Source organism: Athene noctua, chromosome 2 (genome assembly GCF_965140245.1).
Source record: "Athene noctua chromosome 2, bAthNoc1.hap1.1, whole genome shotgun sequence".
Classification (NCBI taxonomy): Eukaryota; Metazoa; Chordata; class Aves; order Strigiformes; family Strigidae; genus Athene; species Athene noctua.
In genome coordinates this window covers 149,147,045-149,166,564 of record NC_134038.1, presented here as the reverse complement: position 1 = coordinate 149,166,564, position 19,520 = coordinate 149,147,045, and the positions used below count along the sequence as shown (strand labels likewise).

The 19,520-nt window shown below is 35.3% G+C and overlaps 1 protein-coding gene across 1 annotated transcript in view; it reads left to right on the top strand.

Annotated features, from left to right (window-relative positions):
* SNRK (SNF related kinase) overlaps positions 1-19,520 on the top strand; it is a 40,571-nt gene that overhangs the window by 14,291 nt on the left and 6,760 nt on the right. The window contains exons 4-6 of the mRNA XM_074900603.1: positions 13,507-13,648; positions 16,245-16,457; positions 17,543-17,677. Of these exons, the coding sequence (XP_074756704.1) occupies positions 13,507-13,648; positions 16,245-16,457; positions 17,543-17,677 (490 nt within the window). The remainder of the gene's footprint in view (positions 1-13,506; positions 13,649-16,244; positions 16,458-17,542; positions 17,678-19,520) is intronic.

The following is a 19,520-nucleotide window of genomic DNA, read 5'->3' as shown; positions in this document are numbered from 1 at the left end:
TTTATTCTCTCTCTGTTAGGTCTACTGCATATGCTATTAGAAGTAATTTAGAGGTTGGGTTTTTTTTTTTTAAATAGCTGTAAATGTTGATAGAATCACTGAATAATGACCTGTAGTCATACAGATTGCTTGTATCCTTGAAGTAGAACTTACTACTTCTCCAACAAATGTAGGTACATATAATTCTAAATGATGCTTCAGAAATAGCTTATTGTAGTCAACATGCCTCTTGTTCTTGTGTGCCCAGTATCTGACACTTTTACTGTCTTAATAACACCCATTAGGACTCTGTACATGTCTCTGTGTTTTGCTGTGGTTATAGTAGTGGCTGTACTGATGGTTTAAATCAAGACTGACTTGTCCAATTTTTTGCTAATGTACCTGAGGTAAACAATCAACTAATTTTGTATGCTGACATGGTATTCTGGCACATGGTTGAACTAAAATTCTTGCATTATTTTTAATATAAATATTTTTAGCTAGTAGGTCTTACGGTCTTTGCTTAAACATTTGAATGCCACTTCATGGCTTCTCACTTTGAACAGATATTTTACTGTGGGTTTTCTGGACTTGAAAGTATTTTCTCAAGTGTGCTATAATTAGGAATTTTAGATGTCTGTGCTATTTGTGGTTTTGCAAATACATGTTGATGCTACAGTGATGTTTGACAAAATGATTTCTATTTAGAGTCAAATGTTTTAGATGAGTTGGTTTTGGTTTTATTAGTGGCAAACTAGAGATCCTAACTCCTGAGTTCTTTTGTGTTCTTCTGTGTCTCTATTTTGAGAATTTCCTGAAGCATGAGTGTTACTGATTGCAGTGGCCTCAAAAACTAGATGGAAAAGTGCATTTATTAAATATTCTACACAGTGTCTTATGTGAAATATTTCTTGAAAAATGGAGTAGCAGTGAAATTTTGGAGGATCAGCAAAAAATGAAGTTTTGATACTGCTGCCCAACTGAAGAATCTTAGAAGAAAGGTGTATGGGGATTAAGGGCTGGGGGGAAGGTATCATTAGGAGGATTATGACCAGGTGGTCCAAACTGAATTATATAGTTAACGAAGTGTACTTTGGACCTCTTAATGATAAGTGGAAGAATGGTGGCATCACACAAAATGCTTTTTAGAGGACTTTGTAAGCAATTAGCTAGGTAAACTTCCAAATAGTACTAGGAAAAAAAGAAGGTTGAATGGATTCATAGAGGAAAATCTGGCTAATATAGAGTGGGTTGATGTGAACAGTAGAAAAACTAGAAGAAAATTAATTTCTTCTAGCTGATGTTTAAGGATGCTAGTTCAGTTCCATTTCTGAGAATATTTAAATACACATCAATGGTTAGTTTTTGCTTACTTACTCCCCAGTGTACTGTCTCAGTTACTGGATACTAGAACTTCTAGTTGACAGATTGCAGTACTTGTATCCTAACTTCTTTAGTAGCACAGTTTTCATCACCTTGTAATGCACTAAAAATTTTCTAAAGTACTCTCAGAACAATAGTTAAAGAATAAAAATATCAAAATTTACTATGAGTTGCCAGTAAGATAATGACCTTGAAGAGTCTGGATTTTCCTTTTCTAACTGGGTAAAAAGGTCAAATATACTATGTAAGGTTTCTAAATATGACTTATTTGTGTATTTTAAATGCAAAGATTGTGAGAAAGGAAAAAAATATTAGGGACTTCTCTTTAAATCCCTCCTTTCCACCAAAGGGAGTCTTAAGCATATATTCTTTTAAGATTCTATGTTTAGGAAATTTATCACTAACTATATAATTATGCAACTGAGAAATCAGCTTGTGCAAGCCTTTCTTAACCTTTAAAGATAAATTTCCATGCTAAGATGAGGTCATACTTGTGGACTAGAAGTATGTGTAGATTCAGAGGTAGACATTTTCAAAAGAAGAGAAATTACATCAGTTACATTTTGATGCCTGTAATGTTCAAGGTATATATAGCCTGAAATAGTGGTGAAGTGCTGTGAACTCATTCAGCTGTTGCCTGAATAGGGCTATTAATATTGCAATAATAATGACTGACAATGGCAAAGATTTTTTTGCCAGTTAGGAAGGAATTACATTATAGCTGAACCAAAAGCTAGTCGCTTAGGAGAAAGGAGGTCATGCTTTCTCCAGTGCAGCTACATGGTCCTGCCCCTTTGTGAGCATCTGACCACTTGAAAACCAACTTAATTTACTAAAATGCCAAATTAAAAAGGATTGCCCTGTTTACACTCTGTGCATGTTAAGGTATATTTGCATTCAATATATTTCAAAAACCCCACACCTGTTTTTGTTTATGGAAAATTGTTATTTGCAAAAAATATTGCAAGAAAAATTGATCAAGGTATATGATGGGTTTTTTTGCCAAAGAACTTTGTCACAGACATATTTTTTTTTTGATGTCTTACGAATGATATTAGAATAAGTATATAAAGGAACAGCGTCTACACTTGCATGCTACAAAGAGCTGAAATATTCAGGGCAAGTCTTTTATTAAGTTATATGCTTAATAAATATCATGAAAAAGCTTGCTCTTTTGAAAACGTAACTGTTTCAGCTAGTTTAGGGATTAATCTCCCCTTTGTGATGCTACTTAAAAGTTTTCACACTTGAAAAGAAACTAGTTAATTTAGGTCTCTCATTTCCTTTTGTGTTTAAGGCTGTAGTTAAAATGATGCAAGAGGAATATTAGGCAATGATCATATGTTCCCAGGGCTTTTCAAAAAGCTGACTGAGTTAGATAATGAGAAGTTCTGTTGCTTGTAGTTTCCCATGTTTTTTTCACACTTAATTAAAATTTGTTATAGTCAGAAGAAAGTGAGAGGACTGTTGTTGCACATAAGTTCATTACATAAATCAAATGGACATATTTTAGATCAGAGTGAGTTCCGTCTAGAGCAGTGGTGTAATCCAGCAAACTCCAGCAGTATTCCAAAGCAGATAGCTACAGATGAGAACGAATAGAGCATGCTTCTGGTAATACTTTTCCTTTTGCTCTACCAGCATCAACAGAGATCGGATCATTAAATAAATATAAATTACCTCTTTCCTAGGTGATAAAGTTTAATTACAGTTTTTCAGATCAGTTGATTTTTTTTCAGAGGAGAGCAAGTTCTATTTTAACTACTTGGCATCTCTACAAAGTATTAAGTGCTGTGTAGGCTACGGTAATTCTGGAAGACATTGACACTTCTGATAGGCTTTTATTATTGTAGTTGGGTATTCTGATGTGATTTCACAGATGCATGCAAACATTTGCAGAGTAAAGTCATCCTTCTGGGGATGAGAAATGGGCAAATACGGATTGTGAGATTGGGACTATCTATTTAGAACAGTTGAGCACAGGCCTCTAGAATGGTACTGTTAATACACAAATAATATTGTAGGTACCATCACAATTAGCATTGCAGTCTGTCGTCACAACAGCGCCAAGAGAATGGTGGCAAGATGTTCCTCATAAAAGATATGACTAACAGGAATATAACTGTAGCTAAGTGCTATTCAACTGGCAGTTTGTAGTCCAAATCCAACTTGCTGCCTTCTTGGAAGCTACAGAGGCCAACCACTTGAATAACATCCATTGCTTTAGCAGTTAGATGCTGGCTTTCTTGCACAACTCAGACCTGGATATCTTCTGCCAGTGTGGTAAAATAATAATGAACGTATGTATTGATTATCTAGTCACACATTTTTGATTATTAAGGGAAACAGAGGATTTGTCATACATACCTTTTGCTTTCTTGAGATGATGATACTCAGTCTCTGTAGGAATCCTAAATTCTTTTGTTTCCTTTTTGCTTCAAGCATTTCCAAGGGCTTCTTACTTGCATAGAGTGGTGCTGGAATGCACTTTGGTCTTTCAAACTTTCAGTCATATTTACCTGGTGCTTGAGTGTAGCTAAGTAGCCCCAATGACCCTGTCTGGCCTGTGTGGAGCTAGGTTTGATGTTTCTGCATGTGAATAGTACTTTATTCACAAACTGAGTGACTAATGTAAGCATAATGGCCAGTGGGTATGTACAGTGACCTTTTACAATATAAAAATGCTGAATATAAGATGTGACAGACTTGAGTTAGAAAAAGGGTAAGATACTTGCAAACCATATACACTATTAAATCATTTAGCATACCTAACAACATTTGGAGTTTCAGTATGCTCAAAATCAGATTATACCCAAATTTGACAGAAATGAAAAGCAAGAAGTCCTACAGAAGGTTTTTGCTGATTTTTTTTTTGTCTTGAAAATATCCCTTTTTAATGTTGTATTGCAATACTTTAGAAGAATTATACTTATAGAATGAACTTGAAGATGTAAGAACGCTGAAAGTGTAACATGTAGCTGCTTCCAGCGTAAGAGGTCTTCCCCTTCTGTTTTGCTTGTGTCAGTGCAGAGCTACCTATTCTCATGTGCTGTACTCTGTTGCATGGCTGACCATTTGGTGAACTTACTTATCAGCTAAGTTGACTGAAAACTGTTAGTTTTTCTTTAGCTTAACTTCTGCCGGGTTAGCAGAGCTGTTCCCTTTGCATTAAGTGGAAGAGCTGGTGCAAAGGAGGTGAAAGGAGCATGCAGCTTTGACTAGAGTTCTGGGGGAAGTGGCAGGACCTGCACCTCCTTTGTGTTAGCTAGTTTACGTTAGATCAAATCAGCCTAGCTCACTTATCTTCACCTTCCATGTAAGAGAAACTCATTTGATTGAAATTCATCAAGTATTACTGCCAGTGCATTTTTAGGAGAATTGTGTGCTCTACTTTTCACCTTCAAATGCTTTTTGAAGCAAAACAGAAGGAATTGATGTGAATACCTTGTGAATTTCTGTGCTGCTCTCCTCCTGTGTACTTGTGTTAGTGGCCACGCTTTTCTACCTTCTTCATGCTGTGCTGTGTATCTCACACTGCTGGAAAAACTGAGTCAAATTTGAAAAATTATCAAAAGGACCTTTTTATACCTTTTAGAAAGGGCAGATGTAAGGAATTTGTTGTGGAATACTTTTAGAAAGTTTCAGTCTTGAAGATATTCATGTCATGTTAACAAAGAATTTTTTCAATGTTCTGTGGCAATTTGTATGCAGGTAGTAAAATTTATTTTTAATGGAAGGGGAAGTCGAGTTTTTATGTAAAATGCTATCCTTTGATTCTGACTTTTCCCCCCCTCCATCTACTTTACTGACAAGAAAATACTTTTAATGCCTCAAACTGAGGGTGTTATGGTACAGGTATCAGAGCCTTGTATTCAGAAGTGAAGTTATGATGCGATGGGGCTGTAATGAAGGGCGAGAGTCTGTGATCCTAACGACTTCTCAGTAAATGTGCTGCCTAATATTTATGAAGTATAATTTGTGTTCTATTCTGGATTACTTTATGCACAAGTCAGTAAACTGCTGGGTGAAGCAAAGAATAATTTATCCAAGTGAAACTACAGAGAAGGTAAGATAGTCTTACATTACTACCACATCAGCTAAACTGTAGCTTAAGTATAGGGATATTTCTTGGTCATCTCCCTGTGTTCATGGGAGAACTGTTTTCATAATATTTCAAACTGCTGTTGTGGAGTAAGATTACATTATGATAAATACATCTCTTCAGCCAGGCAGCTTGATTTCATGTATCTTGCAAACAAATATTCAGATTACTTATGTTCAGCCCAAGGCTGACTAATTTGGCAACACAGATCTGGTGGGACCTAAATCAGTGGTGTACTACTTAGTTATAAACCAGATGCTCAAGTTTTGCATTCATGCGTAAAGCTGTACTAAGATCTTAATTTTTATAAAGTACAAATTGTACATTGTACAGCTAAAACCTGTAGGAAAAGATAGCGGATCAGAATATATGAAGGATTTCTTACATACCAGGAGCAAATTGACTTTAGTATTTATATACAAGAAAACCCCCAAACATTGCAGTGAAACAGGTATATAAACTGTACGTGCTGTATAGACTTTGATATGTTCAGTGATTTTGAGAACATATTTTATACAGAGAAAAACATCCTTCTACATTTAACTAATTAATACTGGGTTTTATCCTGGCTAATTATTTTCTGGACTAGTAGTATTGAGATTCACACTGAAAATGTTGGTTTTGTTTGTGTTTTTAATGTAGATTCAGTAACTTCTGAAATGTGGCTAAGCAACGGAAACCAAAAGAGAAAGAATGCATTTCTAAATGCAGAATTGATGAATCAGAGTAAAACAGGCTATTTTGGAATAAAGGCAGTGGCATGTTTTCAATAAGACCTTTCAATGTTGGTGATTTTTGTTAAAATACCCTTACTGAAATTTGAGATGCAGTAGTTATTAAAAAGTAAAGAACAAGTTTGTTGTCTGTATTTTAATAGTTTTATGCAGCCAGCAAACCCCATGCTATATTGTCTTCAGGAAAAAATAAGTTCTAGTTACCAGAGTGAATGAAAATAAGAATGGCTTCCAAAGATAAGACTAGTTACTGATGATTATGTCTTAGTCAAATAAAATAACATATATAGAACAGACTGTTTCATCAGATAGATAAGCTAATTATGAAAATAATTTGCTAAATGCCATTTGCTATTTATGCTCTTTTTTGGAGGGATGGGGAAGGAAAAGACTTCTAATTCTCTTCTCTGTTTATTCTTATAGTAATTTTAATTGGATTTGTAGTGCTTTAAAACAAGGAGAAAACCCAGTTCTGCCTGTTAATTTTGAAAATGTTAGCATTGATTGCGGATGATCTCTTACTCAGCCTTCTGCAAGGGAAAAATATATCCCACTTTACGAAGATAAAAAAGTTGAATTAACAGACAGTGGCACCTCTGAAAACTAGAGATCAGTACACAACTTTATTCAAGGCCTTTTTCGTTAAAAGTTGAGGAATGGAAGAATAGTTCAATCAGCTAGAAATGTAATATCTATGAAAAAGTAATCTTTGTTTTTTACTCATCATCTTCAAATTTTACAATTGGTCCAGTTTGAGCATCTTCCAGATTTGCCAGCAGTCTGTGCACATGGCAGAGTAAAAATACTTGCGATACACAGAAATGCTGAAATCATTAACACAGTTATTCTTTACTATCTTGCTACTGACTTTTTATGCAAGTGATGCAACTTTTTAAAGCTTTTTGGCTTAAATGGGTGTGGAAATAATTTTCTTGTTCTTTTGAAGCACAAGTATATCAACAATATAATGGGCACCATTCAAACAATTCAGTAGTATGATACCAGCTTTTATCCTTTTATACTGTAGTATGTAATTTTACATCACTTTCTGATAGAAGTCTCATTTTCTGCAGTGTTTGACTTGTCATGAATTTTTACTCTTAAACTGTTTAATTCTTCAGACAATTATGTGAAGCTATGCTATAAATCTGAATGTTCGTTCTGTTTTCCATAGCCTATGCTATGAATAGGATCTTAAATTTTAATTTTGTAAGAAGCGTGCTTACCACTGTTACCCTTGTGAGTTATCAGCCTGTACCTACTCCTGAGTCCATTGAAGGTCCACCCCTAACTTCCAATCCAAATAAAATAGTTCACGATGAGGTTTTGTGTCTGAATTCATAACAGCAGTCTTAAGATATTGCGCAGTTGCTGCCTAGCCCTGAATGTACCCAGAGTGCAGAGATGCTGATAATCTTTACATTAGATTTTCCTATTTAGCTCTGAACTTGATATTGAAGTACTGATGTGTTAAGTCTTTGAAGGCTTGTATTCAACAGGTTTCTGTGGATTGGGCTTTCTTCCACAAATCTGCTCTGAAGAGGTTGTAGCAGCAGTGGTGATAACATTATCTGTAATGTCTTAAGATAATCGTTAGAATAATTCCCATGGTGCTGGAAATTGGGGTCCATTTTCATCATTTATCCACAGTCCATTGATATCTTTGCAGTGGCAAAATGAACATGTAAACATTTGTCATCTCCATAGAAGTTGTGTTGTTTTCTTTTTTGCTTATTATGTGGCTTTTAGTTGAAGATGACTATAATGATCAGCTGTTATAGTAAACAGTGCAATGAGAAATGTATAAAACCTGACTAAATTCATTCAGTATTACAAATCACTTCTGAATAAGATGACTTTCTGTAGAAAGATCAGTCTTATCAACTGATATAAGCTGTGTAAACTGTTAAGCAGTTCTACATTTAAGTTAGGAGGGAAAAAAAAATCTTCAGGTCTGAAATAAACAACTTTACTAAGCAGATTCAATTTACATTATGTAGTTAAATGCAAATGTGTCTATTCCAAAATGAGTATGAATTTTTAGCTGCTTAAAATCACAAATTCACATAGCAGAAGTGTGACTTCTGATGAATGGTAGAAATTTGGGCAAATCTTAAGCTCTAAGGATCCCCTATGTCACATAAGTTGTAACTTTCTGAAATTTGTAGTGCTTATTTTAGGAGTATATCAGGAACTTTAAAAGGCAAGTAATGGCTAGTGAAATGGTGAAGTCCAGCTTGGTGGCTAAGCAGATGAATATGGATATCCTTTGTGCAGTGTCCAAACTTGAACATAACAGATGTTTGACTGCCCTGTGTTTAAGACAGGCGTAGCATAGACAGCTAATGACGTTGTTTGGTTTCTATGGCAGTGACTTCATGTTATGTAAGGAAGTTGCGTATACACAGCCCTGGTTGTCATGGTTCTGGGAATCCTGCTTGAACAGCCCTTTCCTGATCAACATTATTTAATGGCTTTAAAAAACAATAAAATTCTCTACTGCAGCTAGCTACTAGTGTTTTTAAAGTTCTAATCTCTCTTATTTTATTCTTGTTACAGCAATGGCAGTTTCAAGTTACTAGTACTAAATTTAAACTGCACCTTGAGACCTTCACTGTGCTTTTGAAAGAGACCTTAATTTTGGCTACTGAAGTACACAAATGTGCCTTCACTTGCCATATTTATTTGAAGTTTTACAGGTTATAAGCATGCTAAATGCATACAGCATTTCCAGCCTACATACTACTTTTCCATCATTTGTCTGAAGAGAGCAAATTAGATGACCCTTGGACGGGAGAAGCAGTTTCCATAAAGCCTTCAACTACTCTTTACCAAGAGTAGTAAAAACCTTGAAATTGTGAAAAATAAACTATTGTTTAAATCTGCTCTTCTAAAGGTGGGTCTCTGACACCCTCTTCTTCTCTGTGTTCCTTCAGTTAAGGGTCTCAAATCCAGAGTTGTCACTGGCACCTAAGTTCTGAGCTGTGATAAGGGAATATAGCTGAAAATACATGCTCAGTCGTTGGCCCAAGCCAAGGACTTTTGCTTTTAAAACCTGCTCCTTTATCTGGTTAAACTACCCAGTAGTAAATTTTTTCCAATATCTAAAAGTTTTGTCTAAAACCTGATTATTTTTTTTTTTTTAGCATTAACATAGTGCCATAGCCAATATATTATCTTAAAATGGTATGCTGAGGTGTGAAGGTGAAGGAGAGGCAGATCTCTACAGAATTCTTTACTGTGAATACTGTATGTCAAACCATATTTGCATTGAACTGAAGATGAGAGGTTTTTTTTTAAATGGCATGGCCTATTTAACAGGTCTTGAAAAAGCAGTCTTGCTCTGCATTCAAATCCTGCCTATATTGTTCTGCACTCTTTTGCCTTTTTTTTACACTGACACTTGTGCAACCCTTTAGTGAACCAGTGCCATTCAGTGAATGGATAAAAATGTAAACAGGTATTGTCATATTTGTTTTTAAATTTATATCTACAGCTTCTAATAATGTATGAAAGCAGAAAACTGTCTCAGCTAGGATTTTTCCTCTGAGTTGACATAAGGTACATCAAAATAAGAACATAGTATAATGGCTGCCTTTGCTGAAAAAACCCCATATTTTTGTTTTTGCAGGTGTTTGGAGATCTAAAGAAAAAATTCTATTCCCTTATAACTTTGAGTTATTTTTCTTCACTCTTCCCCCATTCATTAGCTGGTCTAAAAAGAGATGCTACTTCTATCTAGAAACCTTACTTTGAGATGTCAGGCTCTTATTTCATTGCTGCTCCAACATCTTTCTAGTCTGCTCACAAAGCTCTCTTGTCAAAGTTAGTGCATTTGACCAGATCAATGCTCTTTGGGATTTAGATGTGAAAGATCAAGGTGTCATTATCTGCTCTGCTGGTGGAAGTGGTCTTCCCAGCAGAAGCAGGTATTCCCCTTTTGCTACACATAGTTTGTGAGCAGAAATCAGCAATAGCAGGGTATGGCACAAGAACAGGCAGCATGTACTGACCAAGTGTTGATCAAAGCACTTAATCAGGTGAGTGCAAGCCATCTCTATCTTCCTTGGGTTACTTGGGATCTGGAGGACAGATGAGGTTTCTCTTTATTAATAGGAAAGAATAACAGAGCAGTGCTGATTATGACAAAACAGTATGGTAAAGAACATTCATCTGTGTGGCATTGTGTATTGTTTGGGAAAATAAAATCTGGTAAATAAGCACTATAATAAAATAATTTCTGATTCCCCTTTACTAATTTCTTAGACAGCTGTGCTTAAAAATCTGGAATTTTGCCTCTGTCAGCCAGATGGCACTATTCTGGAAACCAAGAGTTTTCCAAAATGTACTGTGGTTATTACACTAAGTAGGTGAACAAAAACTGTATCTTTAAAGGGAAGAAAGCATTTTCATTTCTTTCAATCTTTTTTGCAGTATGTTTTCTGAATTTGACTGAAGAATGTGCAGCTATGGATCTCCAGTAGAGAAGAGTAGAAAGGGCAGATAGAGGATTGATTTTTTGCATGTATAAAATGGCTTAAAACTAATAAAGCAGGTACAAGCATTAGTATTTCTTACATATGTATATATATCTTATAGTCATTTAACTCTTGATATCTTAAATATTTCAAAATTCTGTGTGGGTATCAACTCATTATTTTGGAATACCTGCTGTGAAGACTTTAGATTCTAAACCTTGGCTAGCAAACCAACATGTTTAAACTTACTTGCATTTGGGGAGTGTAGGTCACCTGTTTAAATGTCAAAGAAATCTTTACCAAAAGTAAGTTTATGGATCCTTTTTGCAAAGAGGAGAAGATTTCCCCTTTTTGATAGTATCACCTATGTCAAGCTATAAGTGGCTTCAAAACATGCAAAATAAAAAAATTATAATGCAAGACCCATAGAGATTTCTGTTGTCTGTTCTGGAAACTTTTTTTTTTTGTAGAGACATCTGCCCATAAAAATACTAATTTTTATGTCAGTGTTGTGTCTTAGAAAAAGTGCCAATGTGAATTTTTTTGGTAGGTTGGGAAGGGCAAGATACTGTTGTTACTGGTTTTATTTTGTTTAGGATTGCACTTGGCTATTGGCTGGATAATTGTAGTTTGAAATACCAGTGAATAATCCAGTTCTTATAAACTAGTTCCATTTTTACATTGTTCTTTCAGGGTTTGTATATTTTGAATGAAGTTACTTTGAAAATTTGTTTAATATTTCCTGTTTTCTGTCAGCTTCTTATTTCCTTTACACTTACCGTCTTTTACACTGTGTTTGGTGTGAGGAGTGAAAAATAATTGTGTTTTATAGCTGAGTTGAGACAACCTTGTGCTGCTTTAAATGGAGCATTCAAGTTCTGTGTGTTCACACTATCAACATTGTTTTAGTTCTTGTTGTGCTGTGTCATGCTTTCAGTTTCTCAAATAAACACCTACCATGCACTGCTATGTGGACTATTTTAAAAAATACTTAATGCTGAAAGAATACATGAAGAATTTTATTATGGGGGGAAGTATTGATGAGAATACTAGGATAGATCGTATCACAAAATAGATTTTAGGCAAAGTTAATCTGGGAAGGACATTGATATCCAAAAGATGACTGTTAATAGAAATGCATGAATTCACATGTTTTATGTGCTTGCAAATTTTATAATCTGTTGTGTGGTGAAAGAGATTGTGCCAGAACTTTTTGGCCACTTTTCAACTGAACAGTAGGAGAAAGAGTAACTAGCTTTACGAAATTAAGGGTGTACCTCCTAGGTGAAATTACCTCTCTGTCTTGTGAGGCTTTAAAAAAATCTTACATTCCAGAACATTCAGCTTTCTGGCATCAATCTATCAAAGTATTAATGCACTTATTGAATCTTAAACATGTGAACAGTCATGTTGAATTTGCAGGTTACATGATATGATGTACCAGCCTCAAAATGCTCAGTACCTATAGGATTGAGGCCCTAGTAAGTGTAACAGAAATCATATAATTGTCCAAGTTAATAGCATACATTTAGTACAAATTAGAGCTCTAAAGAAAATTACCATGTAGTGTTTCTGTTCCTCTGTCAGCTAAAGCATATGAAGAATGGGTTGTAACTAGCAAAATGAGTAATTGTTCTAGGGATGAATGTGTGTGATTTACATTATTAAATCAAATTGTAGCTATCCTTCAGCTTTAAATGCATGTCAAGTATTTTGAGTAGGCCACAGAAAGCAAGATGCAGTTGGGTAGGTAACTTAGTGTGGTTCCCTCTTGGAAGCTCATCCAGGACAGAGCTGGTGTGCTATGCTTCTTACAACCACTGCCAGCTGCTGGCCCCTCTTTCCTCTTTTCTCTCAGTTCAGCTGTTTGGTTTTACTGGGTACAGATCTGTGAAATGCTAGGGTGTAGCACCCGAAATTGCCACTGAAATTTCCAGAGCATGGAAGCTGAAGATGAAGCTCTAAGCTTATATTGGAGTTATTTGTTTTTATGCAATATTAAATATTTCTCAATATTAAGCTTCCTGTACTGAATGCAGTGAGACTTGTGAAATATTTTCTTCTAGGTAAACTTTTAATAAAGATTTGAACTAAATAGTAGCTTTTACAGTAAGTAGAAACCAACTAAAGGGCTTCATGCCCAGCAGTGCTGCTTTTTCATCTTTTGGTATGCCATTTCATTGGGGAACATTTTACACAAGCAGGAACTAGAAGGAAACAAGATGATACCCAGAGTGTAGTAGAGATCACTGTTAATTCTTAGTTTGATGGATACTTTAAAAACCAAAACAAAACATCCCACACTTTGTAATATGATTGGTGTAAGTAATTTTACCTAAATTATGTTATTTACAATTAGAAGTAGCAAAGAATTTTTTGAAGCAACACTACTGAAGGAAAGTCATATCTAGTTCAGTCTCATTAAGTGACTTTCTTTGTAATTTCTCTACTTCATAGAGTAAAATGTAAACCATATTGAGAACAGTTTATGCTAGTACTTAAAAAAGGAATGTCCTTTGTATACAAATCTCTTTTAATAGTTTGTGCCTACCTGTGAAGAAAACAGTAATGAATTCTTGTCTTCTGAGAGACCAGATTATCTTCAATTTTATCTAACACTTTGCTGTCAAATGTTACATCCTTGAAGTCGTGAAAAGTTGTCAGTGGACCTGTACTGTATTTTGTACTTCAGGAGAACTGCAAATTCCTTAAGTAATGCTCATAATCAAGAGTGTGGTAATAACCCCAGTATACATCTCAAGAATATTTTGATGATAATTATGTCTGTTTCCTTAAGAGTTACTTTAAAATATGTCCTATATATTTACAGATATATGGAGCTTAGGGGTCATCCTCTTCATGTTGGTTTGTGGACAACCACCATTTCAAGAAGCAAATGACAGTGAAACTCTGACAATGATAATGGACTGCAAATACACGGTGCCACCTCATGTGTCCAAAGAATGTAAAGAGTAAGTAGAGTACTAAAAAACTTGGAAGCGTTCATAGAAGTGGATTCTCATTACCTTTGGGAGGTCCCCATACCGTATTATCAGCATGTGGAATATTCCATGCCTGTTAATAAGATGATATGTGCCTACTGTTTTTTGCTTAGTTGCTAGTATTTCCTCACATCAATTCAGTCGTTTCTTGGGCACCGGTATTGCGGTTTTTTATTCTTTGTGTCCCTTCTTTCTAGATGGTTAATCCCATGCTATTTTTTGCCAATAGATTTTTTCCCATACTTGTGTGAAACTTAATTTTGGTTTTACACAATGTATCTTTCTTTTATGCCTCTCAGTTGTCATGCATTTTATAAATGAATGAAGCTGCTGCTCACCACTTGCCTGGCTTTGGCCACCACTCTTGCTGGACAAGAGTGTTGCTAAGAGTATTTTGTGGCAGGGGTTAAAAAAAAATAATGATTCCTATAGATTTCTGTTCAAAATACAAGTTGTCAAAACCCAAGGATATCACAGCAAGTTTTGTCTCATTTCCTACTGAAATTGCAACTCCAAATCAACATTCTAGGCAATCAAGGGAGAAAAATATTCTGTCTGCAAATACCATATGCCACTTGGGAATCATGACTCATTTTGATGTGTTGTTTTTCTGCAGTGTTCACTGCACCTTTTTTTTTTTTATATGTTCCAATATTTCCCATATTTCCCTATCAGTTAATGACCTCTTCAGTCCTTTTAATATATTATCCCAGTTGCATCACTTAAACTATTTTACAGTGTCTGGCCGTGTTCTTGAATTTGCAATAGAGTATCTCTTCATTTTCAATGTGGAAGTCCAGATGACTTTATAAATGCTTGAAAAATGCATTTCGTCCAGTCAAAAAAACAGAGCAGCATCTAGGATTCTGTTATTTGCCACAGAATGAAATTTTACAGCTGTGGTCATAATGACTGTTTCTCTCTTCACCTGTCATATGTGTGGTCCAGGAATCTCATATATAATGTGATGCCATAGCTGGTTTTCATGTCTTCTCATTAGTGTCTGGCATCTCCAGTAGCATGCAAAAGCTGCTATCAGTGCTCTCAGCAGCCTGAAGAGCTTTACGTACAGGAGGAGGTTTAAAATACAATACAGGAAGAGGTTTAAAAGAGAACTCTTACCAGTGAATTGTATCGAATAAATCTCTTGAGATGCTGCATGCTGTGCTGAGGCCAGGAAATGTTTTTTGCAGCCTTTTGCTTAATATATTGGCTACTGCTAATTTGCTTAAAGACCTAAGTAGATCTGCTTTCTCTGTGTAACGCATCAACAATGTATATAACCTGTTACCCAAGTCAAGTCCTCTGTAAGTTAGGTTTTCTTAGGGAAAAGGCTCTGGGAATGCTTAAACTTCCTGCTTGGAATGAAAGCATTCTTGGTTTGGGATGTATAAGCAAGCTTAAAGCACGAGGCACATGCAGTCCATTTGTGTGGTTTTACTATAGGTGTGGTTTAAAAAAAAAGTCAAATGAAGTGTAGAGTTTGTTTCCTTTCTGTCATAGTACTAACAAAAGCAAAGAAAATAAAGGCTCCCATGTCTCACCCCGCCTTTCCTTTAGGTCAAGGGAGACACCACAGTGACTAAGTATATGTGTGACAATTCTTGTTTTTACAGTAGAATTTTAAGAAGTCTGAATTAATCTCCATTTTAAATTCTATACATCATCTTACAGTAAAAAAAAAAAAAAAAAAAAAAAAAGAAAAAAACAACAAAAAAAGTTGTGATAGCTTTGATTTGTGCGGTTTGAAGTTGCATGGCATAGTATAGTTAGTACGATAAAAAGCATTTATGTGAGAACCACAGAACTTTCATTCCACATGTTGGAGCAATAAAGTTTCATTGAAAACTTGGCACCAAAACTGTATATCCATGTTCTGTTTGTTGTGCAAAGCCAAAAATACCTTCACTGAGAATTTTTCATGTCTAGTAAGTGAACAGAGATGTGCTATGCTAATTTTCTTCTTTTTCTGTTTGTTTGGGGAATTTATGCACTTGCTTTCCAGCACTTGTAAACATCAGTCTGAATCCATTAGTAGGTTCGTCACTTCATCATCCCAGATAGTGTTTTGTTTTGGTTTTTGTCTCTATGGATAGAACAGATCACTGTTCTTCCAGGGGTACTGGAGAATCAAATGTCTGATAGCTATTTCAGAATAAAATATTTCTACTTATCTTGCTGATCCATCATCTTGTTGACAGCAGCAATAATGTAAAATTATATTTCTGTTACTTTATGGACCAGTTTGTAGGCCATCTGTGACAGTTGCCCTATAAGGTCTATTAAAAACAAACAAACCAGAAAAATCAGGTTAAGAATCTAGGCATAGTAAATGAAAACTGCAGTGTTTATGATATTTATAGTTTTTAATAAGTAAATTGTTTCAGCTCAGCAATATTTGGAATGTCTTTGAGAATAAATTATTTCCCATCACACTGATTACTGTAGAGACTTCTAAAGGTTTATGTGGACCAACAGCAGAAATTTCTTTCTAATGTTGCTCTTACAATGGCTGCTTTTTAAACACATGAGTGCATTTTGTTTTAGATTTATTTTTTATTCACAGTCTAATTACACGGATGTTGCAGAGAGACCCAAAGCGAAGGGCATCTTTGGAAGAGATTGAAAACCATGCGTGGCTCCAAGGAGTTGACCCGTCTCCTGCAACGAAGTACAATATTCCTCTTGTGTCATATAAAAATCTGTCTGAGGAGGAACACAACAGTATAATACAACGCATGGTTCTTGGTGATATTGCAGACCGAGATACAATAGTGGAGTAAGTTGTCAGTTTTCTATATGCAGCTCGTTTTGTGCATGTTATTTTTGATAAAAGGATGTCATGAGAATCTGGGTACTCCAGTGTTTAAACATCAAGCCATTTGGTTAACAAACAAAATATTACAATCTTGCTCTGTGATAAGATACTCTAGGATGAGAAATACTTAAGTAGACAAAATCTTAGGAGAAACTTCAAGAAAATGTGTTGGAACACTGTTCAATTCCTGCAGTAGTTTGCTCTCTTGGGTAAACCTGATGGCTCTGAAATCCATACTTTTATTTGTGCTTCATATCTCATGCATATTGGGAGGTGATAAAATTCTAGCATTTGTCCCTTAGTATGTTTCCAGTATACCTGAATCTTTGTGAATTTAAAATGTTATTCCTTTTATCTGTATAATGCAAAATAGTCATTGCCAGTGTGTGAACTTGCTAGAAGGCTACATAGTTTTTTCTAATAGATTAAAACCCCCAAATCTCAAAAATATTCCTAAAGTCAAGAGAGGACTTAAAATTGTTTTTTCTGTTTGTGTTTAAGCTGGAAAAACTGTTACTATACATTTGGAGGGTAGGGCGGGGAAGCAGCAGTCTTGCTTCTTAAGGTTTTAGCTGTGTAACAGTGTCATCCTTTCTGTTACAATGAATGATGCTTACTGACTTATGAACTTAATTTTACTGTAAACTTAATGTGACAGCCCTAAAATAGTAAAGGTTTTTCCTCCAGTTGTTGCATAAACAAATATTTGTGGTTGTATGTGCCAGTGGGAAAGACCATTATTGCTTCATGACATTAACGAAATACAATTTTATCATTTAAAGGATGTTCAATAAGGGAAAAATTATTTAATTTTTTGGGTGATATTCTAAAGATATCCTCATCCAACTATGGTTGATATTACTAGGCTTTGTGGCTCTTTATTTTTAATAAATCCAAGACATGCTTATCAAAACAGCAGAAATACCCAGTTCTGTTTTTAAGTGCTCTTCCTGCTGTGAGAAGTACAGCAAGGTGTGCAAGATCCATGTCCAGTTTTCTAAAACCCATTGATGTATGGTTTATTTCATGTTTTGTACTTTCCTTAGGGCATTGGAAACTAACAAATACAATCACATCACTGCTACTTACTTCTTGCTAGCCGAAAGAATTCTACGAGAAAAACAAGAGAAAGAAATTCAGACCAGATCTGCAAGCCCTAGCAACATCAAAGCTCAGTTCAGGTGAGAATTTAGGAATCTAAATGGTTTCTTGCATATTAACTTGGCTAAATAAGAATATTATTGAATTACTCAAGTACTGTTTTCTTAAAAACAGTAAAATACTTATTCATTGCAAATTTTAAATGTCTTTTAAAGTGATGTGGATGCTTCAGATGCTGTTCAGAAATCAGTTACCAATAGTATTCTCAATTCCTACCACTTTCAGGAAATGACTAATCAATTTGAAGTCTGTATCTGAAGTAGTAAGTTTTCACACCTGCTAGGAAATGGCATGTTCATCGCCCTTCAGTTCCTCCTACCATTTGTGTATGTAATATCCCTGGAAAAAACGTAGTTGCATAATCCATAAAGATGATGATGGGGAATTAGTTATAAATGAGAAATCACTCTGAACTTGATGTTACGGTTTAGTTGTTAGCTTTGATTTTTAATGGGCCAAACATCCCCTAAATCAAGCTTTGAGCAAGCATCTGTAGATTATGTTCTTTTTAATGTCAGTTGATATGCCTGTTGTCTAAGGAAAACTGTTGAATTAATTGCTTTTATCAGCCATTTAAAGATATTGCAATAGATTTAAAATTTTTTTTCTACTTGACAAAAACATGATTTTAAAAAGCCATATATAGTAAGATTGCCTGACATTTTCAAAGCTCCAGTTTGTGACACAGTAAAACTAAAGGGGCAAGTGGGGTTCTGGCATGTAGTTGGCATTGATATGTTCAACCAGTCCATTTTGCTCTACAAACAGTTATCAAAGTATCCCATATTTTCAGTTACAGCACCATATACTTTTAAAAAAGCAAACAAAACATAACACAAGGTGAATAGTATAGTTTCCACCTGTACATTGGTATCGGAGGATGCGAGTTTTCAACAGTTATTTTTCTTAAACATCGTGTTTTTAATTTCCTGAGTTAAGTGTTAAAGCTATGACTAGGGATCTGTTGGTACTGAAAAAATCGCCACTTCATTGGCCCATCTGGACAATCTTCCTAGTGAAGATGGAGGTTGTGCTGAGGCATTTCCATTAATTTTTGTTCTCTAACCTCCAGCCTCTTCAAAAGTTGTCTTTTAGGTTTTGATAAAATATTGGTAGCTATTACTAGCAATAATAATTGTTAGTAGCCAATCTCTTAATGAGAGAAGAATATTAAGCTCTTGTGCTGATGTTTAGAGTCGTTGCCTACCTTCACTGTTGTTAATCTCTCTAAATCCTCCGGATAGAAAGACAAAATAGCTTGTTCGTTCCAAAGGTTTCTTGGTGCAACTTGTAAAATCATTTACCAGGAATTATTAATTGGGACATAAATGCTATGGTGTCCTTCTGGTGTGTATCCATGTTCTCCTTGGCCTAATCACTAGAAGTCAGATACTACTACCTCAAATTCCATCTAGAAAAAATGGACACTTGTTAGAAATTAAGGGCACACGCTTTGGAAAACAGGTTAAAGATACATAACCTCCATTGGTTGTTACCTTGGATTTAGGCTGAGATTTTGGAGGCTTTCAGAGGAGTCTGTTCTAAATACCATTCTGTCTACCTGAATAATGAATTGTTTCCCTCTGAACCTTAGAGTGATTCTCAATGTCTTTGTCATCTTCAGATGAGACTGCACCCTGTGCAGTGTACTAGGGTAGGCTGAAATTTTGTTGCTGCACTCAGAAGGTCATTCACTCAATGGTTATTTATTGTAAGAAATTTTATCTTCTGTTGGGTGGTTATTTCAGAAGTGTTATTGTTGCAGGCAGCTGAGGGCTGCCTACAGGACCGAAATGGTGTTAGAGCTTCTCTTCAAGGGTAATAATTTCACTCCGCAGTTCTCTGGTAATGGATCATCCTCTT